Here is a 25,861-nt window from a genome sequence, read left to right on the forward strand (position 1 = left end):
GAGACCCAGCAAGGGAGCCGGTGTTGGGAGGTGGTTTGACAGAGCTTGCTGGGAGGTGTGGAGGAGAAATTAGTGATTAGTTGTGCTGACATTTTGCTGTTTATTGTGGTTGCAGTGCTTTGGAGGCACTATTAAAAAAAGTAAAAAATAGTCTTAGTGCTTTTAATCTGTGTCCAGTGTGTTTGTCTGTTGGGGAAAAGGTGAGCAACAATGCCACCAAGCGTCCACTCATTTACACCATCCAGATCACTGTGTCTCAGATTGTTCTCCAGTCTCATGTGGCCAGGTAGACATAGCGGAAGATGGAAGGGAGGCATAATGCAGCCCAACACGGCTTGGCAGCTCCCTTATACAATATGTGTTCTGCCAGTTTCTTCATTTGGGGGAGAACTTGTGCAGTAGGCATGTGAAAATAATTCAAGTGAAGACATAAATTGGGGTGAGTGTAGATTAGTGTGTTACTTAAACATTTGAAATAGCTTAAAAAGAGCATATGAGCAGGTGGCTACACATGTAAACACGTGACCTGTTGATCACATAAAGTGAAATACTAGAATTCTAGAAACAGAATGCAGCAATATGGAGGATCAGTAGTTAATGCCTTACACCTCAAGATGACGGGACTGAAGTACCTGTGTGGACATTTCACATTCTCCCCATGTCTGAATGGGTTCTCACCAGAAACTCTGCGCAGCTTAAATTAACTAGTGATGTCCAGTTGGTTTGAAATATTATTTTATGTGTAGCTGTGTCTGTGCTGGACTGTTCCACTGCGACCTGATGAAGGCTGGCTAAATGGATAGATGTGAAGAAATAGAAACAGTTATGAAAAAATTCATTCATTGAAGAAAAAGCATGGCCCTCAGAAGCACATTTGTCTAGAGCTGAATCTGACAGCTGTTTGGATTTATTCAGAATATTGACACTTCATGAAATTATTATGATTGAAATGAATTTTTTTTCTTTGCATTTATTGCTTTTAACTAGACAACAATTTTTTTCAAACATTTGGCTTCCTGATATACTTTTGGTGATTATGACAGACAGCTTCAAGCTGAACATAAATATAATTTTTCATTGCCTTTATGATATTGGAATTTGGAGAAACGTGAAATTTAGCATGTTTAATCACTTAATGAGGCAGAAACATTGGATTAGTTTTGTAGAATGTTTTTCTTCTGATTGTCATTTGTATTCCACATCAGATGCTTCTTGTTTCAGTTTGCAACAATAGTCAGCCAGCTTCAAAGGATGCCACTTGCCCTTACCTTTTCGGCTAATATTCAACTAGTAAATCCCACACCAACTCCTGAAGTCTCTGCAAGCCTCAGTAGGAATGCGTGAGGAGTTTACTGCACTTTTAAAGAAATAATAGTTAATGTAAGGTCTAGCATAGTAAACAAAACAATAACAGAGAATATGGATCCATTTCTCACGAGATCTTGTAATCTAAATTGTTTTATAAATTGAAACTTAGTTGAACTTCATAAAATAATCCATCCATCCATCCATTTTCCAACCCGCTGAATCCGAACACAGGGTCACGGGGGTCTGCTGGAGCCAATCCCAGCCAACACAGGGCACAAGGCAGGAACCAATCCCGGGCAGGGTGCCAACCCACCGCAGTCATAAAATAATAATTAGACTTAAACCAGTTACCTCTGCTCTTGAACCTATTCCATCGTGTGTCTTCAAAGAAATTTCTGATGACATAGGGTATTTTCCTAGATTTATTTAAAACCGGAGCAGTTAAACCTCTGTTCAAAAAACATAACCTTGCCTTAGATCCAACTATACAACAAAAACTATATTAGTAAAAATAATCGATGATTCACGGCTAAATACGTATACAAGTAACGTACGAATTCTCATTGTCCTGAATCTGAGTGCAGCAATTGATACATTAGGTCATAAGATTCTCATTAATAGAAAATGGCGGGTCTATCTAATATACAGTAGTTCTAAATTGGTTTGAGTCTTATCTTATAGGGAGACGTTTCTTTGTAAACCTTCATTACTGTGTATTGAAGAAAACATAACATTGAATATGGTGTCCAGCAAGGATCAGTTCGAAGTTTTTTACCCTTCCCGTGTTCTATAATCCCTTTAGGACAGATTATTATAAAACATAATACAAATTACCACAGCTATGCAGATGACACACATCTTTATATTTCCATAGCACCAGATGACACACAGGCACTAGATTGTCTGCTAGACTGCCTAAACTGCATTATGCAGTGGCTAATTTGTGATTATCTTAAACTAAATAAGGAGAAAACTGAACTACTTGTTGTCGGCTACAATAAAAAAATGTAGAAATTAAAAAATAAATTAGACTAGAAATAAGTAAGAAATCTTTGACTGATTTTCAATTCAGAACTTAATTGAGAATCTCTCATTAACTACAGTATGTCACAAGAATTGCATTTTTTCATTCAAGAAATATAGCATGTGTTTGGTCCATTATGTCTGTAGAGGATGCAAAAAAGATGGCTACATGCCTTTGTTTTTACCTGCTTAGATTACAACAAAGCACTAACAGGAATGCTAAAGAAAGGTTCAAATCGATTACACTTGGCTCAGAATATAGCTGCAAGGGTCCTAACAATAAAAGAACTCTGATGACATTGCACCAGTATAAGTACTTTTACGCTGGCTGTGTCTGTGTCTTCCAGAATCAATCAATTTTAAAATACTGCAAATTGTTTATAACGCTTTGAATAATCTTCATATATCCTGAACTGTTTTTATCCTTACATTTCCAGTCGTAACCTTAGATCCTCAAAATCTGCTTTGCCTGCTATTCCAAGAGTCAAACATTAAAGAAGTGGTGAGCCTGCTTTTAGTTTCTGTGCTCCAAAAATACAGAATATTCTACCTATAGAGAGAGATGTCGGGCCGGCATGGTAAAGTTGTTTAATTCATGTCCTACAATTTACCTTTCTAATGAGGCTTTTTGTTAAATTTATGAGTAATCACATTGTTTATCTTTTGGCTTCTCTTCTCGGTATCCGGCCACAACCTTCTGGATTAAATTCCCTGAGGCTGGTGGAAGGAAGAAGAAGAACACTGAGGTCCTGTCATTGATGACGTCTGTACTGGCTGATTCCTTCTTTTATTCTTTATTGTATCTTAGAGGTGCAATTGATTGCCCAGTGAGGCCTGAATGGGTCACACAACCCCAGAAGTTAATTTTTTTCCTCTTCCCCATTTAACCTTTGGCATAATTAGTTTATTTGTTTACTAACTGTGCTACATGTCTAAGATGGGTTGAAATCTAAGTAATCAACGCAGACCTCAGTGTTAACGATTGCAGTACACCATGCAGTGCATATATCTCTGTTAGGCTATATGCCATTGATGTGGAAGTCTGTGGGATATTGATGTAATCATTCAGTAGGTAGAGGTTGCTGTGAGGAAAGGTGTGGAGGAGGAAAGAAAGAGGAAAGGAGAGGAGTGAATAAAGTTAAGGAAGAACTGACTAGATTGAATGGTTCATTTATTTCAGCAATATATAACAAAGTCGGAAAAGCAGTGCTAATGTTTTTGATGCACCATTTATTGAAATGAAAAATGCAATGCATTTTATTACTAAAATTGTTTGTCATATACCATGTCTTGGAATGACAGAGACATAGTAACTTGACGGACACAGAAACAGACACACAGACATTTATCCTTTTATTAAGGTAGATTGTTTTTCTTTGTTTCTACTTACTACCGTTTGTAAGCCCCTTTGTATTGGAAGGCATTATACAAATAAATAATGTTCTTGTTTTCCATCATTGCAACGACCTGGTGAAACATTTCACAATGTTCGTCACCGACTGCATCAAGATTAGCAAGGAAGAAATCCAACTGTGTATGCAGAAAATTAATTGTTAGCAACATGTTGCACTTCATGGTTTTCTGTTTAAAATATGTCGTCACCCAACTAGACAGACTTTGTTGCCCATAAGTTGCCAAGAAAATTCCCAGCAACATTCTTGAATGCCTTCTATGTGATTTCCTCTGGCCACATTAACAGATTTTCAAAACTGTGTGTCATTGGTGAAATTTCTGATTTGTGGACCACCAAAAATGTGTTTCTTAATCTTGGCATCAATATTTCGTGGAAAAATCTGTCTCAAATATGGAAATCCCCCATCTTCCTTGTTCATTCATTTTTTCATCAGTCCAAATTTTATATGAAGAGATTGGGTTGGGTTGACAAGCGTTTTATGTGCCACTCTTCTCTGCCTTGGAATCAGAAGCTTACAGAGTGGTCAGTTCTTTTTTAAAACTCTTTAGCATGGCTGTCCCATTCACAGTACTTAATATATCCATGCTGCATTCATAGTAACAGTTTTAGATCACCTCAGTAGTTCCAGTTGTAGTTGTTGTGTATGTATGTAGTCACAGGTTTTAAGTGTGTCACTGTGATCGGAGAAGTTTATTTCAAACCCTTATTTTATACCCAAAACTACACAAACAAGCTGACAAAGAGAACTTGACAGAAATATGAACATAAACTAGTGGGAGACGACTCAGGCAGGCTAGTTGCCATAGTTGGTCATAATAGCCATGGGCTTCTGTGTTTTATTCAAAGTTTTCTCTGTGAACAATCCTAGGGATAGTTTTATTCACAGGCCATGAGTGATTAGAGAAGGTGCACTGTGTGCTAGCTGTATCTTAGAAGAACACTGTCCATACATAACATAACCATACCTGGTATGTTTCCCCATAAAAAGCTCAATGGATATGCAAATATATGAGTATTCATACTGGCGAGGATTCATCATGAAACCAGAAGACATCCAATGCTGTCCCCACTCTGCCAGACTGGACATAATATAGTTGTCAAGCATTCCCCACTGAAGACTGGATGACAATTGCATGTTCCATTTGGCTTCTCTCCAGCCTGGATATGTACAGTATGTATAAATAATTAGGCTACATTGTAATTTGTGGGTGGAAGCTACATTTTAAAGCAAGTTAATATACCTACATATATATCTTTGTGTGTTGTATTGCTAACAATATATTATGTCCACCATGGTTATGAAAGAGATAGAAGGCATGTGTACATTCTACATTCAAGAAAGAACACAATCCCAGGGAGCAAGCGCCCCTTGCTGGATATAATGTATACTTACAATATGAGTGCAAGTCACAAAAATAGGTGATTGTAATAAAATGGTGATTTTAGTGATCAGCAGGCCAAAATCCTTAAGATACATTTTAAAAAAGTGTTCAGGGAGCAAACTTTTCATTATCTTCATTTATGAATTCTTGAGTTTCTGTTTCTTTTTTTAACTTTCATTTTGTTTTTGAATGTTGAAGAGTGACAGGGAAGGTCTACAGGATGGTAGTGAGACCAGCAATGTTATATGGGTTTGAGACGGTGGCAGTGACCAGAAAGCAGGAGACAGAGCTGGAGGTAGCAGAGTTAAAGATGCTAAGATTTGCACTGGGTGTGACGAGGATGGATAGGATTAGAAATGAGTACATTAGAGGGTCAGCTCAAGTTGAACGGTTGGGAGACAAAGTCAGGCGAGACTGCGTTGGTTTGGACATGTGCAGAGGAGAGATGCTGGGTATACTGGGAGAAGGATGCTAAGGATAGAGCTGCCAAGGAAGAGGAAAAGATGAAGGCCTAAGCGAAGGTTTATGGATGTGGTGAGAGAGGACATGCAGGTGATGGGTGTAACAGAGCAAGATGCAGAGGACAGAAAGATATGGAAGAAGATGATCCACTGTGGCAACCCCTAACGGGAGCGGCCGAAAGAAGAAGATTTTGTTTTTGAATTTGTTTTATTTTTTTCATCATGTTTTGAATTTACCATGACATCATTTTGTTTTTAGTGTTCTCCTGTCATCATGATGTGATCAATCGTTATTAGGGATATGGCTTCAGAAATCATGTGATGTCATTGGACCAGCATCATGTGGTAAACTTTCTCCAAGATTACTGATTCTGACAAAATTCAATTCAATGTGTTAGGAGTAGTTTTCTAAATAAATTTCTGGGCTATAAACTTTCTGAGTATTGGACTTTAAGCTTCTGGATTTATTTTTGAGGTTTCATTTTGACTACCCAGTAATTTTGAACCCTTGGTTTGCCATTTGACCACACGGTTTGCCTTCTTCTATCTGGGACAGACCAGGATTATTTTCTTCTTACATGGATGTGAACATGGGGATGATTATTCACTCCTGTAATTTTTTTTAACTGTCTGTGTACTGATATGTCTGTGGTCACTAATGTTTAAAATTCAATATCAGACTTGGTAGTAGCTCTGGCTATCCCTGAATCCAAAAGAACACAATTCAGACTAAATCTATAATAAGCAAAAAGTAAAAATACATTAAATATACATTAATACTCTAAAATTAAAATTTCGTTGTTCCTTTGTAAAAGTGACAATGACAATAAAGATCCATCTAAAAAAACAACTTCTCACATCTCCCTGACTGTTCCTTCTTTCATTCTTGCTTCTTGCACCACTCCTTTCCCCTCTAGCTGAACTGTTGTCCACACTCTGCCTGACCTGAAGTTCACTGAGGCAAAGGCCACTGAGTTCTGTTAAGTCAGATCTTCAGGAGTACTTCTGAGCCAGTCATAGCCCTTCTGACCCCTGAGGTCATCTTCTCAGAGCTCCCTCTGGTGGCCTCTGGTATACTGCTGCTTCTTCTATTAAAAGGTCCAGACAGACCTCAGCAGCAACCTCCTGCTGTCTCCAGTTACAAGGGTGGGGAATGTATACACTTTCATTGTGTATTGCTGACAGTCCTTCCATTATAGTCCCATCCCTGGAATAATTTAAGGGACCCATTAACTGTGTCCACTTTGTGACAGGTCAACTGTTCCTAAAATACGTTCTGGAGAGCCCAAGCAAGCAGCTTTCACTGGTGTAATAGTAATAACAGTGAATCGGCTGATTTGGAATAATTGGCAAGCAATGTTCTGAGTTTCTTTTTTACAAATTTTTATGCTGTATGACAGATATAAACAAAGTTGGCATTATGTTTTCATCAGTAGTGCTGTTATTGCATCATATTGATAGCCAATGCTTGTACAACTGAAACATAATCAGATCATGCTATACTTCTTGTTTCTAAACTTAAGCTTATAAAAATTTTAAATATTTAAAACTGACCATGTAAATTATGACAGTGACCTCCCATGATTTTAGCAGATGACCCGTTCAGAGGAGCTTGCACCTCACCCTAAGCTTCCCTATATTTTTCTCCATGTTTTGCACATCCCAAAGATGTATGTCTATAAATTGTTCCAATGTGCATCCTTCAATGGTGTGGTTCCCACCTTGAGCCCAGCATTGCCAGGATAACCCTTGGCTCCCCTGAACCTTTAAAATCTTTATGTCAGGCTAATTCCAGAAAAATATCAGATATTTACACTCTTGGCTAAATTTTATTTTGCTAGTGTTTCCAGATGCATGTGAGGGCTTTCAGTGCCTCCTCTCTAAATCCCATTTTCAAAAAACAAAATAAACTGTTTTATAAGGATCTTACACAAGATACAGGATAACAGATACTGTACAATGCAGAATACTAGGCGGTGGAGAGTGGGGCTGAACATAAGTAAGTCTGTCATAGAGCCTTTTCACAATCTCTTACGATAAGCAACTGAGTGGGATGATGATGAATTCATGCTAACATGGCAAGGCAATTCGGAGGACTGTAAGAAGCTAGAATCTTAACATGGAGGTGTTGCTGAGCCAGTGGCACCCTCAGAAAGGAAGGGATTGTTATAGCACTGACTGGCACTCAGGTTTCCCAGCCCCACCTTTTCTGCTCAGCGTTTGGCATAATACATGGTCAAGTGATTCAAAGTTCAAAGACATCCCAAGCATTAGACAGTGTGAGAGTTTACAGAAGTGGTTTTGCAACTGTGTGATGAGACAGTTTCTGAAACACCATCTTGAAGACTGACCACCACAGTACATATATTGCTCAAAGGTATCAGAATAAGATGTTCTTTCCACTAAATCCAAATATATTTGGATTTCCAAAGAAATATTTCATCTTTGCTATGTCTACTTTTTAGGTTTACATCATCCTTTCTTATTTCCGTTTTAATGGAACAGATAGTACTTGTTTAAGTCATCAGCACATTGGTTTCATTATCTGTCATTTCTTAAGAACTTTGATTATCATGAATTACTCATGCTGTAAAGTTGTTTTAAGGCACAGGTATTAATGAATGTATGCATCCAGTAATACATTATGATACATTTCATTGATAAGTCATTAATCAATATTACATAATGTTTAACAGGGTATTAGTTCATGTAGAGTATATTCAAACAATTATAAATATTAAGTCATAGTTCACACATTGGTGGCATGTTGTAATAGTTTTTGTTAATTAGTCATCCATTAAATCAATAATTTTTTTTTCATTAGTTATAAATCTTATTGCAGCACCTGATTTATAATTAAAACTATTTTTTTTATAAGAAAGAGTTGTCAAGCATTAATAATGAAAGTATAAAGTGTCTGTCTTCCAACTTGCTCAGTCTGATTCATTGTTTCAGGAAACCGGTGTCTATCTCAGCAACATTGGGTACATCATTAGTCAGAGCCACACTCAACTCCAAAGGGGCCACCACACAGAATTTGAGCAGTCCAGGACCTGTAAGATAGCAGTGCTAACCACTGTGCCGCCATGCTGTCCTTGGCAAATGGCAGAGATTCATATTTATTTCAAGTGTGAGCCAGCTGGCACCCTGTGAGCAGCATGTCTGTGGTACCAAGGTATAAGGAAAGAATTTGCACCTTGTTTGTATTTTGGATGCCTTGTACATAGTGTATAATAGACCGCAAACTGTCTGCCAGGCCGGAGGAGTGATCTTTAATTTGCGGGTCGGACTCATATTGCTTTCCTTATCGCCTTTGCTCTAGAATATTTGGAGGGAGGGTTTGGATATGAAACACTGAAGTTTAAATGAACATTGCCTGGGCTATTATTTTTCTCACTTTCACTGGTGCCTTGTACAACCAAATGAATGACGGGACATTTCCGGTAGCTCAATGCTCAGAATCTTTTTCACACTTGGTACTCTTGGGAAAGACAGCATTTTTAAAATATGATCAAAGTGGATGGAGGTAGTTGGACCAATGTGCTGCATTGTAAACCTGTAGGGGCTGAGCCATTGATAAAGGGTGAACTGCTTTTATATAGAGAAGCTTCAGGGCACGCAGTTGTTATGGACAAGGGTGCAATTGGCCTTGTGGTCACAGCATTAATTTTTATACCCCAAAATTGCATCTGACTTGCTGTGTGGCCCTAGTGGGACTCCAATTGTAAATATAAATATATATTGTAAGAGAACAGACAATCTACTATACAGAGTTGGGGTACCACCTTGGTAACTCTATATAATTGAGTGAATGGAAAACAAAAGAAGGCACACAATAATTGCAGAGACATCTTCACAGACATGAGTTCACAGCAGAACTGGTCTAAGATGGTGGTTCTTCTGGCTTTGAAGACGCGGGTCCAAGTGGACGGACACCATGAAGTAATGCCAGTGGTGGTAAGGCTGTCAATCTACTGGTATGCAAAGGGAGGAAGAGAAGGAACATTATTACACAGCGCCAACCCTTGGAGTGGTGCATTATTACCATTAACAGAGCCCTCATGCTGTCCCCTATGTGTCTGCACATGACTAATATAGATATAGATACATATAGATAGATATATAGATCGATATATATATATATAGTGTGACGTGTCTTGCCACTGCATGGGCCATAGGGAGTGGAAGCAGTCTTGGGGAAACACGTTTTGTAAGGGCTTTGTGCACCTCCATAGAGAGAGAGCTGAGTGACAGGGATCAGGATTAATTAATGGTGCATGGAGGAAAGGAGAGAGGGTGGTCAGAAGTGGTTGTTGTTGCTGGAGCGAACGGAAGACAGCATCAGGTTGAGAAGAGAGCAAACAGTGAAAGACTAGGCAAGAGTTATATAGGATGAAAGTGGGTTATTTTTGTTATTTTGGAGGTGTCCCCGTGACCCAGACAATGGGCGGCGGTAGGGCACCATTTATATCGCAGCATATCCAATAAAAAAACAGTTGGCATTTGAAAGACTTCCCTGGACAAACGGCTCCTGAATGTGTTTATTCATCGGGATGTCACAATATATATGAGAGATAGATGTGTATGTGTGTGTGTGTGTAAACAATGTAAATACTTCTGAACTTCTGAAAAGCTTTGGAGTGGGACTCACTAAAAGAAGGCACTATATAGAAAGGTTTCTGTCAGACTTCTTTTTGTTCCTTCTTGAGTTCACCCATAGTCAGATAGCAGTTGTCTCTTAATAATAAATAATCATTCTTTACGTTTATATAGCCCTTTTCTCACTACCCTGAAATGACAACAAAGATCCTTAAAGCATAAGCTTGGTGTCTTTCAAGTTATTTCTTCACAAACATGTGTTTGCCATGCAAAATTGTGCTCCAAAGTTTAGCCTTTTTCTATAAATTAAAAAAAAAAAATTGCCTCTTCTGGTGTTTTATAATAAAGGACTTGGGCATGGGTGCCACAGTTAAAATGACAGCCTAAAAACTTACCGAATATTTCCATTATGAAATGGCAAATGTTTCCATATAAGAAAACATGCCTTTCATATTTCTGAGGCATGTTTGTAGCAACAAAATGGATCTGGAAATAATCATTTTATTACATGTTCCTTTTCTCGAGGTAAGGACATGTAATGAGAAGACAGATATCATCAAAGTTTTGGGGCATCTTGCGGCTATTCCCGTATAATTGAAAAAGATTGAAGTGTAAAGAAACGTGTAAAAACACAAGACAAGTCTTCCATAGACTTCTGTCTGTTTAGGCTGACTTACCAAGATGGTGGCTCTTTCACTTATCAGGTAATCTGGGAGGAAGAGGCGATTCCAGATGGATCAGACCCCGGCAGTGATGTCAGAGGTGGAAAGCCGTCAGTCTCCCTTTCTGGAGAGGAAGGCAAAGAGAGACTGTTATTCCACAGCACCATCTCCTGTTTTGGCTGAGAATTACCATCACCCAAGCCTGTAAGCTGTTTTCCATGTATTTTTTTTTTGTTCTTTATTTCGCCTTATACAATTTCTTGTATTAGGAATTTGTTAGTTTTCGCATACCCCTTGGGGTCAGAGCACAAGGTCAGCCATTGTACAGTGCCCCTGGAGCAATTATAGGTTAAGAGTCTTGCTCAAGGGCTCAGCAGTGTAGGATCTCTTTTGGCTGTGACGGGGATTCAAACCGGCAACCTTCTGGATACCAACACAGATCCATAGCCTCAGAGCCACCACTCTGCCCTGCATTTCTGTTCACTTGTGGCAGTTGGGTCGATTAGCAGTGGCCTTTGTGGGAGGAATACTTGAATAAATATGGAAGTAAACCAACATGACACAAAGCAAGGGCAGTTTAGTATGATGTTGTCCTTCAAGAAAAATAACTTCAGAATATATTCCGTAAAATCTACTTTTAACATGAATGTCTTTCAACAGGCAACACACCAACACTGGAAAACATGCAATCTCCATACTGTACAATTACAATTCAATGCTAAGCAACCGATCCACTGTTAGAGATAAAAAAGAAAGATTGACAAAAAAAAAAGATTTACTCTGAAGAAAGCTACCCAATTGTTACTTCTGGCTTGGAAGTTTGAAAATGAAAAAATGTGTCCATAACATCCTAGATGATTATGGCTGGAAATTTGTCCTCATCAGTTACAAAGGCAGCAGCATTCGTGTAACACAATGGGCAAGTCCCCTGATATGTCTAAGATTTCCATCAATGGAAGCAGAATATCCCACTCTGTGCAAAATAGTCATTTGTATTCAGTGCCACTCATTTCATATTTTCCAAAGTTACACCAGCAATCTTTGATTGTTCGCAGTCTCTCCGTAGCTCCAGGCTGCATATTTACTTCATTCTGTATTTCCAATTTTGATTCTCTAATTTTTCTCTCATCTTCTATTAGTTGCAGCTTCTCATTGGTATATTCTGGCTTGTACAAACAGGATTCAGTGATTATATTGAATGTATCGTCATCTTCATCTTTATATTGAATGTAGTGTCATCTTCATAGTGTCATTTTTCATATTGCATTGTTATTGTTATGTTATTTGCACAATGGTGCCTTCACATGCCGTCATAAATATAAGATTCCGAATTGGAGGTACAAGCTATGCAGATGAATCATTCTCAAAATAGCAATGATGTGTCTGCGGCATTCACTAAATGAGCAAGACAGAACCACACCCAGGGGTGAAAGGTTGTTGTGGAGGAGGACGAGCACTGAGGTAGACTGCATCACTGGCTTTTATTTAAAATGGCCGAGTCTTATAAAAATGACATGTATAAGCTACTTCATGTGTGTGTATAATCTCAAGATGTGCTTGATAACTTTCTTGTTTGAAAAATGAACATATTTGGTAAGTTTGTATGCTTTCCAGTTGGGTCCCATACCCCAAGACCTTCATTATAAAATGCAAGAGCAGGCTATGTATTTATTTTAATTAATGGAAAATGCTTACCTTTAGAGCACAGTCTTGCATGGCAAATGCATATATACCATGTTTGCGAAGAAATAACTTTGACTTGAAAAAATTCAGGATTTAATCTTTTACTTTAATGAACCCACTCCCGATGCACTTTTATAGTAGGCACTAAGTTCAATTGTTTGCATTTATTCTTTTTAAGAATAGGAGTTAAGAAAGGATGACTTGCTCAATGTCACACAGTGTGTAAGAGGCAGGAGCTGAGCCAACACCTTATTATTTAGAGTTAGAAACCTTTTCCACTACACAAACGTTGAGACCACCTGGACTCTGGCTGCACATAGTGAACAGCAATAACCAATTACAGAATAGTTCTGTTTCCAGAATTATGTGTTTGCAGTACTAGGAAAGCCAAGACATGCTTTGGAAGAAGTATAATTTGGTGGACAAATAGGCAAGGCTATAATCAAGAGAGTGTGAGAGTAGAAGATAAATCAGGAGAGGTTTTAGAGCCTGAACACGAAGAAGGGGCATAGGTGAGAAGTAGCAGACATCTTAAATGCCTGCTTAGTTACATACGAATCTAAGAGGGCAGCAGTATAGGTGGGTGATACTTCAGCATTGCATGTAATAAATTAAAGCCAACATCATCACCTATTCTGAGCTGGCAATGATACAGCTTTAATCTTCATCTCATTCCTATGTGTAATGTGTCTTAATTACTCTGTTGACTGAATGTGATATATCTTTATTATTTAGTATGCCTTTGACTGCAGAATGTAAAAGGCATCGACCCACCCTGAACATCACTACTATGTGCATGTCTTTATAATTATTATCATAGGTCTAAAAGTTTCTTCACAAATGCCACCGTCATTCTTGCTAGTTTAATGAGTGATTTTAAATTGCCCCAGTGAGTGTGCTCTGTGGTGGACTGTCACCTTGTCCTGGGTTGACTCCTGTCTTGAACTCAATGTGAGTAGGAGGCTTTTTCTCCTTCAGCCTGACTTGGATTAAGCAGCCATGTTATTGTTTTCTTAATGGCATAATATGTCTTTACCATCATTTCAGATGTTTCATCATTCTTAATCCCCCTCTCAAACACATACAGTATATACTGGGGTCACTTCCAGGTTCAAAGGTGAGTAATTTTTGTTGGACACTGGGACAGAATTCAATCATTAGGTTACTGAACTCTTGTTCACAGTGGTTGAAGTGGAAAAAAGAACTGGTGGTTCTCCCTGTTCTTTTGGCTGATGCCTATTGAAACAATATTAGAAAGCAGGAATGGGGTGGTGCCACTTAGAGGTCCAAAAGTGTACTGATATATAAAAACAAATTCAGAAACTGTAAGTTCCCCTTGGAAGCAGTCTTAAGCTCAGTGGAAGAGCTGATTATTTTTCTAAATGCGGGCTGGTTGTGAAGTGAAGTGACAGTATGCCTATGTATGCCAGAGCGTGAAAGTGCCTGTACTGGTGATTAATGGCAAGTTTCAAGCACATCTTGATAGCTCTTGAAAGACCAGCTCTCCCAAAGTGTATGGCTTCTGCTTCTCTGGGCCATAGACTGGATATCTCTGCTTCCACCTTCTGCCACACTGGGTTGAGTAGGGAGTAAGGCCCCTCCTTGACCCTCCTGGGTTGCCCATCATGTACAATTCCCTGTACATTAAGTCTAGCTGCTTATGCTTACAGATCATGGGGAGGTATTAGCTTTCCATGGATATCATTTTTTCTAGTGCCCCTTCTCTGACATAGCTAACGGTCCTTGTTTTCCTACACTGTCACCCCAACAGAGACATATCTGTCTTGTAGACTTTCACCCTTGCTTTTGCCATCCGCCTTACTCCACCAAGCACCCAGCAAATCAAAGCACCAGTATTTAAGTAATGCAATTTGAATATGAGATTGAAGCATTTTCATTTCATTGAGGTACACTTTATAAGTGTCGCACCTTCCTATCCACAGATCATGCACTGTGTTTGTGGCCCTTGATCAGAGGAGCTGGCATTCCTTGGGGATTCACAGACCTCTACATTTCAGGAACTCTGCTGGACAACCTATTGGATTGCACATTTCTGTCGCTTGGTTTGTTTGACTTGAGTCAGACAAATTTTCCCACAACCCTAAGCTTAACCATTGTTCAACCACGTGTATCACGTAACATTACTGACGTATAAAGCAAAGCAATTGCCTCCTCAATGGAACAAAGCTCTGGAAGTCTCAAGTGATACAGTTGGCTAAATCAAGTAACAGATCATTGATATCCTGGATCATTAATGTTATTATTACTAATTAGGCCTTCATTTATAAAGGAAATGAATCAATTGGTACATCATTGCTTTTAAACACAATTGAAGTTCAAAGCTATGGGTTGCCCTCCAGATTGCAGCAGTTATCTTTTCCATTTACCAGTTTTTCAAAATTCAGCTAATCAAGACCTGCCTGAAGTCATCCATGGCATAAGAACGCATAAGCAGCTTAGCAATCATCAGCATCAACTCAGACCTTGCACAGAAGCAGTCGGGTGATGACCTCATAAATGACTTTGCCTTCAGAAAATGTAGATGCGTGTTGTGATATGCATCAAAAAGACTGAAGAAGCCCATAAATATTCACTTTCATGTTTTGATTATTTAAAAAAAAAAGTCTAGTTAACTTTGTAATACGCGCCTCTTTATTCATGTATTATTTCTATACTGTATATTGTTCAAATTAAAGTTATTTTAAGAAATACTGATATAGTGGAATAAGAGATGGGGCAAGTGATTCCGCTTTGGCTAGAGGCGGCACTGCCCTTTATACTCTGCGATGGCTATTAAGAAAAAAAAAAGGCGTCTACACGAGAGGGGGTCATGATTGAAGCAAAGTGCTGAAAGAGTTAAGTTGAGTGGGCTGAGTCTGCACTTGCATCAGAAACGCTCATCATAAAACTGCGAGTGTTATGATAGCGGCGCTCAAAAATCACTTCTCGACCGTAGGGCTGCAGCTCCTTCCAGACTTCGAACCTTTCAACTCCCGAGGCGACCTCGAGCACGCGTGGGACCAGCGGGTCGTGTGCAAAGATGGGACAGTGCGCGCAGGACACGCGGAAAAGCTGGCGTAACGCGGTCTTCTCCAACATTAAGGTAAGTGCTGCTTCCATTCGAGCGACCTGTCTGCCTTACAGCTTCTTTCCGGGTGATCAGGTCTTAACTGTTCGGATGGTCATCAGTAATTTTCTTGTGCTGCGTAAAGGTGGGAAAAAATAAGCAGCAGGTGGCACAACGAAAGTTTTCTAGTTGCAGTTTTTAAACAGAAGACGCGGAGCTGCAGTTAGTAGGCGGCATTTGGTACTGGTAAGACTTAACGAGAGGAGGTTTGCATTACGCGGGTTGACCTTTATTTTATATAGCGCCTTTCACACTTAGCGCAACCACAGGCAGATGGACAAAAGAGTTCCCTTTGTAGCGTTGGGGAGAAAAACATGAAAAGCGCAAGGCGGTGCACGCGCAAAATCAAAAGAAGAGGCCAAGCGAGAAAATACATGCATGCATATTCTGTACATAAATTGATTGTTCTGTTACTTTTAGGTCATGTGCAACTTTTTTTTTTTGCCATAGCAGTGTTACTAATTAACTGGGTTTAATCTTTGCTACATCCTGTACTAGTACCTGTTTGCTTAGCCTTTGTGCAATAATAATAATAATAATAGAGCGCGCTTAAGCGTCCCAGCGCCCTGTGTTTGTGAAAAGTTCAAGTTGATTTTGAAGAACGAGAATGGAAAGCAGGGATTTTTGCACGGGTACAGGGGTTACAAGGTGTCAATAAACTGCTCTTGATTTTCTTCAATCCGATATTATATGTTTTTAACTTTTTTTCATTATCAGGCTGATCTTGGCGGCTTACTTTAAAAAAGCAATTCTTCGACGTAGCTTTTAATCATCTATAAAGGACTCATCATTGTCTAATTTACTACGTAAGAGAACAAGCAGGTGTTTATACATTGAGTAGTCCAAAGTAAGCATTCCCGCAAAGCTCTTTACAAGATAAAGGTCTGCCCACCAAGCAGTCCGTACTTACCAGTCAAATTGGCACAGTAGAAGTACCAATTGACCACTTCACTAAACAAGCAATATTTTTTATACTGCCTTCAACAGTGAGCTTTCAGTGGGCTTAAAAGATGATGATGTGCCCTTTTTTGATGTTTGCCCTCACTAATCAGGCATCCACCATAAGATGCACTTGGTCTTTGTTGGTACAGCTCCCGTGAATACTGACCTTAAGTGTTATCTATCCATTTTCTAACCCTTTTGTCAAATACAAGGTCATGGGGATCCAGTGCCTGCTTCATTAACGGCTGTGGAGTGGGGAGACCATCCCAGGGCAGATTCTATCACAGTGGGTCATTTTGTATAAGTGATATTTAGATTTATACGTGCAGGACATCTTTGGGATGTGGGAGAATTCTGTTACTCTGACATAGGAAGAACAGAAAAACTCCACTCTGGCAGTTTCCAGGCTGATAAATGGATTCAGCACGTCAGCAATGCCATAAGGGTTATTGTTGTTATGATTATTTTTATTTAGTATTTCCACAAACTATACTAGTAGAACATACAATACTGAATCTGATAGTCAGTACAGTATATAAAAATGAAGAAAATGTTACATGTATAAATATATAAACTGAATTGAAATTTGAAGTGCAAAAATTTCTTCAGTGCTAATTCCTTATATTTACGATATCTTTATTTATTTTGTTAGTGCTATGTATTTCTTACTGTTTTTCTTTTTGTTTCTGAGTATATCTATTCATTTGTTTGTTTGTTTGCTTGTTTATTTATTTGTTTTAAGAGCTTCTAGAAAAATCAAAATTTCCTCCTGGGGACCAATAAAGATCTATCTGTCTATTTATCTATCTTGACCATAATGCTTTTGCTGAAACATATCAAACAGTAAATGGATATCTATCTATCTATCTATCTATCTATCTATCTATCTATCTATCTATCTATCTATCTATCTGTCGCATAATAAAACTATTTCTGTCTGTCTGTGATCCAACTGATTCACAAGCACACACAGACTTCATGTTCTAGAGATAATTAATAAATATTTTATATAATGTGATGGCACAGTGGTGCAGTTTTTATCACTGCTCCCTTTTAGCTCCAGGTTCTGTCTGTGGTGGTTATCAATGTGAAATTTGCACATTTTCCTGTTCATGTTATCTCTTCTTTAGACACTCTTTTTCATCCCTTTTCTGGTTACAAAATCTATTGATGCATTTGGAGACATGATCAGTGATATAACCTGGGGTCATCAGGTGTTTTGGGTCTTTCAATATCAGATACTCTGGCCCAGGCGACCCAGCCAGGAATGATTAGTTCCAGGCTAGTGCCTAAGTAGCAAGTAACCATGGTTCACTCTTGTTAATTTACAGCCTTCTGGAGACTTTTTATACTCTCTCTGTCTCTGATTGCTTTACTGTTGAGCACACCTATGATGTCTACAAGGCGCACCATATGTGTAACCCCTGTCTGCTGCACTCTTCCTCCAGCCCTACATACCTGTCTCTCTTGTGCTCATGGGCTTCCTACATCCTCTCCCTCCAAGGAACTGTTAGTTCCAGCATGACCATCTACCTGGATGTTTCTGAAAATAATATGACTTGAAGCTGCTTCCCCAGGTCTAATTTCATCTTCCAGTTGAGCGCTGTTCCCAAGAGGTTTCCCTTGGCTGAGGTTTGAGCTTATCTCCTGCTCTGACAAAGGCGATCCCCTGCCTCATTGGTCTGAGGCATTTGGTCTAGTCTTTAGACCTAAAGATGGTTTCTACAAGTTCCTTAAGCACCTGGTCACAGTGGGTATGCTGGACAGTCAACCTTGCCCCAACAGAAGTTGGATCACTATCTAATATGGCAATACATGAAAAAAAAAACTAAAACTGTTTTTTGCTGCTTATTGGCTATTTGGTTCACAAATGTACACACACACACACACTTTGTGTTTTCAAGATAATTATTAATGGACATTTAATGGGATGGCACAGTGGTGCAGCTTCTATCACTGCTCCTCTTTCTTTCTTTCTTCTCATATGCTTTATATAAGATTATCACTATATTAGCTGTGCTGCCAGTCTTAAGTGATTAGCGCAGACCTCGGCATTACTGTTGGCAGTGCATTACTACTAACGTTTGTAAAGTGCTGTCTGTCGAAATGGCAGATGCATACAGTATGTCTTTGTTCTATGCCATTTGGTATAGGACTTTTAAAATCACTGTTAATGTTGATGATGCACTATGTTTTGGAATGATAGAAACATAGCAACTAGAGGACACACGGACCATTATCCTTTTATTAAGAAGGATTTGTGTTATCCATAAAGTCATCAACACTTTAAGCACCTAAACATTAACTAAATAAAGAAGGGTTCTAAATGCAAAAACAGCATAACACCTGGCTCAAACAGTCATACCCAAACAGTGAAAGTTAAATCATTTCAGTTAATACTGTATGCGCAGAGCCTGCCAAGTGCAGGCTGTGGATCACAGACTTCCTCGAGTTAAAATGGTAGACAAAAAAATGGGAAAGTTTTATTTATACCAAGAAATGTCCCTGTGCTTTGTCCATCTAAATGTTCTTTCTGGGCCTTTCAAGCTCTGACCTAATAAACCATTACAACTGTAATTAATGTCATTAAATACATCATATATTGCCTGCAGCCTTGAATTGGATAAGCAGATTATAAAATAAATGAATGGATGGGCTGTACCCAGAGGCATTCTTGGCAAGTTTTAAACAACTTGTTTTCAAGCAGTTTTATATGTGACTCTGAATATATATGGTATACAATAAAGAGAAAAAATGTGTAGCAAGCCCTTGGTCTGGTAGTTTCCCCTTTCTTTAAGCATGTTCCATTTTTAATCTTTTCAGCACAAATACAAGCCATAAGCAAGTCCCAGACAAAGTGGCCAACTCACACCTACCCACACTCAGACAGGGCCGACTTAAATCTACTGTTAGGCTTACAGACATGCCTTTAAATTGCAAACTGCATTAGAGTGTGAGCTGTATGAGTGGGCAGTGAGATGAACTGGCCACCTGTCCAAGGCTGATTTATATCTTGCCCCTAAAGTTGCCCACACCACCATGATTGTGCGCTAGATTAAGCAAATTTAAGTAGGTTATGTTAGATATCTGTGACAATTTGGGAGTGGAAATAAGAAATCAGTAGGAAAAGCCATAGGGGCATGGGAGATGTGAAAATTCCACACGAATAGCAGGCAGGATGAATCAGAACTTTTTAGGTCTGTAAGGTGGCAGCATAAAGCACTGTTTCATGGTGTCATCCAGTCAGTAAATAAAAAAATCTTAAATGCTGTAGCGATCAAGAAAGCACCCAGAAGGTAACTGGATGAATGCAAAGGCGTTTGGGTGCAAATGCATAAGAATATAGTCTCTGATTCTCAAATTAAAATTTGTAAAACTTTTTAGTGAGCTGAGTCCAGTAAGCCAGCCATTGTTTCCTTTTACTTATCTCCAGTCAAAATGTTTCTCTTTTTTTCTGTAGGGCTGATCTTGATTAAGTGTCTTTAGTTTTATTTGTAGCCCTCTTCTCTTCAGTGCTTGAGCTATTGCGGCTGTGAGTATCTTGCTTAGTCTTCCTGGCTCTCTGAAATGATTGGGGCCACTGAGTGCTAGGTGAGCTTGCTTTTTTATACTCTTGGTGGTGATTTAGTTTACTTTTTTTAGGGACTGAGAGAGAAAGATAGTAACATCCATACATTCACATTGACAATATTTGCGTGCAGAACAAGCCCATCTGAGAGGTTATTGAAAGAAGGGGTAAATAATAGAACCCAGATCAAACTAAAGAGGACATAAAATTTGTAAAGGAAACAAAGGCTACAGCAAAGTAAACATTCACATTAAACAATGGCTCATTTTGAAAAAAACAAGATATTGAGTTTTCAGATGATCTGATACAATACCTGTCTTGAGACTGTCCATCTTAGGTGCATGGTGTTTTCACTGAAACACCCACCATATACCATGAGCATCAGGCATTGGGTCTTAGGACTTGACTGAGTATGGTGGGTAATGAAAAAGGGCTGTGTCAAGGTTTTATGATGGTTGAAACCCTAAAATTGATACACAGACTCATTAATGCAGAAAGGCAGAGGTAAATGAAAATGAGTACAAAGGCTTAACAAAGATAAACAAGACAATAAGAGAGCATATCGTAGGTCGAGCAGAAATGCAAAATACATTTAACTAATAATAAGCTGAACAAACCTTACTTAAATACTTACAGCAAATTGTTAAAGGGCTGGAAGTCTTGGAAGGCACCTGTGTATTCACCATTTTTGATAACTTTTTATCACTAAATAAATAAGTAACATTGACAGTTAAGCATTTTAGGAAATTGTACATTTTAAAACTAGCATAAACCATTTATATTACTGCATTTTGACTCATGATCAGCAGGAGTGCGAGTAATGTGTATTAATGCGCATTATCACCTAGTGCTTTTCCATACAAGTATATAGAAAAAGACAGAAGTGTTCCTGATATGATACTGTATATATTATACTGTACAATGTGATGTTAAAAGTAAAGCTGAATGCTACAGGCAGCATTTTGGTTCCGTGGTTAGCACTGCTGCCTCAAAACTCTACACGCCTGAGTTCCAATCCCAGGATGGGTGAGAAATTTGCACATTCTTCTCATGGAATTATCAGTAAGACTGATATCTTCCTGTTTTTATTCTACAGCAGGCATATGCAGTATACTTCCTGATCAAATACGTGTAAGATGTTAAACAAATCTACATCTACAACCGTGCTGAGTTTACTATGTGAGCTGGGGAGTATTACAACATGGAACAGTCTGTTGGCACATTGGTCATATATGGAGTTAAGAAGCGCAGCAATTAAGATGTGGTATTAAACTGAATCATATATCTTATTAAACATGGGGCTTGTGCTCTGTCAATAAAGACAAAATGATCCCCAATTCTTATTAAAAGCTATAATTGAATAAACAGCTTGCTAATCTTTCACGCTTTTTTTGCCTCATGCTCTTGCTTGCCAGTTGCCTTTTGTGTGAGTTATGTTAGAGTATGTCAACACTTCTAATGCTGCTTTCAATGCAGCTGCTCAGGGCTCAACATACATTAAGTACGTCTGTTTGTCTTGGTGCCTGGAATGTAAAACGTTTACAATGATAATGACACTGTATAAATTGAGAAAGAGTCAGTAACGATTTGATCTTGATAAGCTGGTATGAAAGATCGAGGTCCATTGGGTAGTTTTGCATAACAGCTTGTTCAGAGCTTATTTTCTTTCTTTCCTGGGTTTATTTAAACAAGTATACCTTGTTTGCTGCAAAAGAATATGCCTGCTGGCAAAATTTAATGTTTTCTTGTAAAATGCGTGAGTTGCATATTTTAAACGTGTTTTATTCATCCATCATGGGCAGAAAAAATATATCATCCATCATTTTTATTAACTGTCAAGATATGTCTGACCCGGCTTCCATCCAGCAATAGACATTTTATGTTCTTAGTGCAAAAATGGTTTAGTTAGTGTATTATTCAGCCATTTTTCAAACCTGCATTTTGTTAAACAGAATTGCAGGGAGCTGGAGCCTATTCAAACAACACTGCATAAAAGACACAAATCCAGACTTGCCGGATCAACAGTTTATATTATTTACTCAACATACTCATATAACCAGTTGACAACAGAGGAGAGGAAAACAAAAAGTGTAGTTAAAAGCATCCTTGAAAAAAAATAATTGTCTGGGGGTCCATAGTTGGTGAAGATGCAAAATCAGACACATCCATGGTTCTAAAAAAGGCCAACTTGCACCCAACCTGTTATGGGCATTGTACAAAGTAATTTGCTGGATGGTGTAATAAAATGATAGTTATTTTAACCTTGATTTCCAATTCTCATAGTATCTCTGGTAATTTCCAATGGGCAGGGAATCATCTTGGAAGTAGATGAGGATCACCAAGTGCAACAGCAGGATACTGAGAAGAGAAACAGAATAGGGGAGAGATAGTAATGGCCCATAGTTATTGTTAAACTTACGTTTTTGTGCAAATAACTTATAAAATTTCAGTATTGAATTTGTTTAACTGCTGTTATTGTAATTCTACACTACAAAAGGAGGGTGTATGAGTGTAGAACTGAGGTTAGCCAAGTCCAGGATTTACACTGGATTTGTCTTTGATTTGTGTTTGAACTGCATTTTTACTTGATCCACAACGGTCCAGCATCGCAGCTGTGTAATACCTCTTGTAGCAAGCAAGTTTTTACGATGCACAGATTACTTATCTAGGCCCTACTTGTTGATTCTGCCTAAGGATATTCTGGGGAAAAAACACTAGGGCTTAATAAAAATAAAAAAAATGGATTCACTTGTCTGTGGTGGGTTGGCACCCTGCCCGAGATTGGTTCCTGCCTTGTGCCCTGTGTTGGCTGGGATTGGCTCCAGCAGACCCCCGTGACCCTGTGTTCGGATTCAGCGGGTTGGAAAATGGATGGATGGATGGATTCACCTGTTTCTTCCACTGATTGAGTAGAAGACAAAAGCGTGACTAACAACAAATTAAAAGAGTGTGTATATCTGTAGCTTTTTGCCACTATCAAGGTTGGTGGCAATGAAGAGAGCTCAGGAAGAACAAAGCAGGGAATATAACAGTGTTTAGAGGAGAACCAATATAGTATGACCAGAAAGATGGAGTTCTGAGATTCACAGGGTCACTTTATTTAGATTTCTTTAGGCTTGTATAACTGTGCCAGTTATTTCTGTTATTAATGAACAAGTAGCCAGCAACTCACAGCATAAAGACAAGAATTGAAATGTATGTACGAAACAGAGCACTTGGGTAATGAATGTTAGACATGCCATGCCTGTCCCCAAGGAATCCTTAAAAAGTGACATCTAGAATATCACCCATAAGATGATGCAACTAAATAGATAAGCACACTTCCCAGTACCAAAGAAAATTCCTGATTCCAAGGGCAGTGTGTTAGAATTTGATAGATTAGTTGTGTGGACACATTGGTAAGAGCATAAAAACTAGTATACAGGTTATGCCAGTATGTTTCCTGATTGAGCCACTGTCTTGATTTTTTTAATGTTTTGCTTTACACATAATAGTGAGTGACCGAAATCTGAACAAGCAGCCAACTGTTTCGGACAATCAAAGAAAATGTACTCCTCCTTGATGGTACAAGCTGTGTACATTGTGCATGTTGTCTGTCAGCAGAGGGCAGCAGCCCAATGCAACTTCCTATGCCCAATGTGCACTTGGCAGTCTTGGGTAAAATACTACAGGAGGAAGATTAACTCTTTACTTATAATAGCGTTGACAGGCCAGGAATCAAGAATATATTGAATTATCAGTGTTTGGCAAGGCTTGATGTTTTCTCTCCTTATTAAAGTATTTCCAATGCTTAGCAACTCTCATTTTTCAATGTAAGTGATGCAGCTGTGTTGCCTGAAGTGCTCAGCATGACAGGTGCCTTGGCACTTATGCTGTCATTGTTTTGGTTATTTGCATTTTTTGGACAGACTGAAAGAATTGTGATAGATTAAATAAAGTAAATGATTTATACTGTTATTGTAAGTATATATTTAATCACTAAAGTATTTATGTCAAAGTTACCAATAGGATAAAGAGCAGCTGTATTGTATGTTACAATGACACTGATTTTTCAAAAAGTTGCTGTAACTATACATAAAAATGATCAAAAGATTTGTAACACACGAAACTCGAAAATAAGAAGAATAAACTTTGATCTGGAAGCTTAAAAGTAGCTTTGACTGAGGATTGTCAATCTTGAGAAAAGCCATAAAAGGTATTTATACTTTATACATGTAAATTTCAAAAGTTATTCATATTCATATGATATTCAAAACTCTTATAAACAAATGTTTTGGAGCATTTTTCATCTTTATGTACACATGAGAAATGACATTCTAAATACTGATTTAGCACTTTATTCTAAAAAAAGATACAGAAGTTCTATAGCTATGTTGTTGTCCCACATCTCTGAGCACCTGGTCCAGCCACTGTGTTGTGTGACATGCACTTCAAAATTGGTCTGATGGGAGTGAAAACAGATGTGTGAATGAATGTCTCTTGTAGTACACTGGCATCCCATCAAGAGACATTTTCTACCTTAATCCCAATTCTCCCAAGATAACACTTAGTTCCGCCTCCCAATATTGAAAGAGGTTCTGAAAATAGACTTTATTCAAATATTTCCTTCCATTTTCTGATAACACTACTTTTTGCATTTTTAGTTCATAATTTAAGGAATAAATGAAGCTGTCATACAAGCATAAGAGGGTCACTGAATTCGGCAGTGATTCAGCAAGAAATACGCAGATTTAATGTGAGCATGTGTTGCCAGCAAGGAAGCTTTTTTAATATATTCATTTTGCTTAATGTTAGTATTTGGCAGGATATAATTTGTATTAGGGTAATGTAGCAATGATATAATTTCTAACCTTAAACTGATCCTGAGAATGAGTGAGCCCTGCATATGGTTGTCATCTTCTCCAAGGTTGGTTGCTGACTTTGACCAAAACCTGGTGGGAAAGGTTTCAGCCCATGCATCCCTTTGTTAGAATAAGGGGTTTCTGAAATGAATGAGAAATCACTTTGTATGTCACCAATTTTCTTTATAGTTAATTTTTGGCAACATGTACTTAGCAATATTCTACATCAGCTGTTATTGAAATTGGTATTGGATGTATTACTTTTTAGAACTGATCTGGTAGAGCATGTTTCCAACATGGAGTAATAAGCAAACTACTTACTGACTGAGTAATGTCGGCAATTTCTGTACATAATAAAGCCAATTTGATAAATATGAATTAAACCACACTAGAACAATGCCTGAGTGCCCGGTGTAATTTCCCAGCCTATGTAACAGAATACAGTGATCAATGGTGGTGAAAGCTGTGCACACTGTATTGTTGGTATTGTTTCCTTCATCAGAAGTCAAGTCAAGACAACATATTAGAATGTCATTTAGAACACAAGTTGCTGCTGTTTCTGTACTCTGGCTGGGGACAATTGCAGACTGGAATTTCTGAAATATATTGTGATTTTTATAATGACACTGAAGCTATGTGGCCACTACTTTTTTTTAGAAAGTAAAGGTAAATTTAAAATAGGTCTACAATTCTTAAGCATAAGTGGATTTTATAATTAATACCTTGCTCACATTAGGAATTGTGCCAGTCAGCAACAATCTATTGATAATCAATAATAATCAATCTATTGAGCTTATCAATAGTTTTGTTGTGACTGAGCGTAAGGTACGGTTAGTAGATTTCATTTTAGA

General features: G+C 38.3%; 1 protein-coding gene across 1 annotated transcript in view; it reads left to right on the forward strand.

Moving 5' to 3' along the window:
- The first annotated feature begins 15,435 nt into the window (after positions 1 to 15,435).
- Positions 15,436 to 25,861, forward strand: part of LOC114646541 (solute carrier organic anion transporter family, member 2A1) — a 120,326-nt gene continuing 109,900 nt past the window's right edge. Inside the window, exon 1 of the mRNA XM_028794771.2 lies at positions 15,436 to 15,635. Within this exon, the coding sequence (XP_028650604.1) occupies positions 15,573 to 15,635 (63 nt within the window). The 5' untranslated portion in view covers positions 15,436 to 15,572. The remainder of the gene's footprint in view (positions 15,636 to 25,861) is intronic.

The sequence above is a fragment of the Erpetoichthys calabaricus genome, chromosome 2 (assembly GCF_900747795.2).
Source record: "Erpetoichthys calabaricus chromosome 2, fErpCal1.3, whole genome shotgun sequence".
In the NCBI taxonomy this organism is placed as follows: Eukaryota; Metazoa; Chordata; class Cladistia; order Polypteriformes; family Polypteridae; genus Erpetoichthys; species Erpetoichthys calabaricus.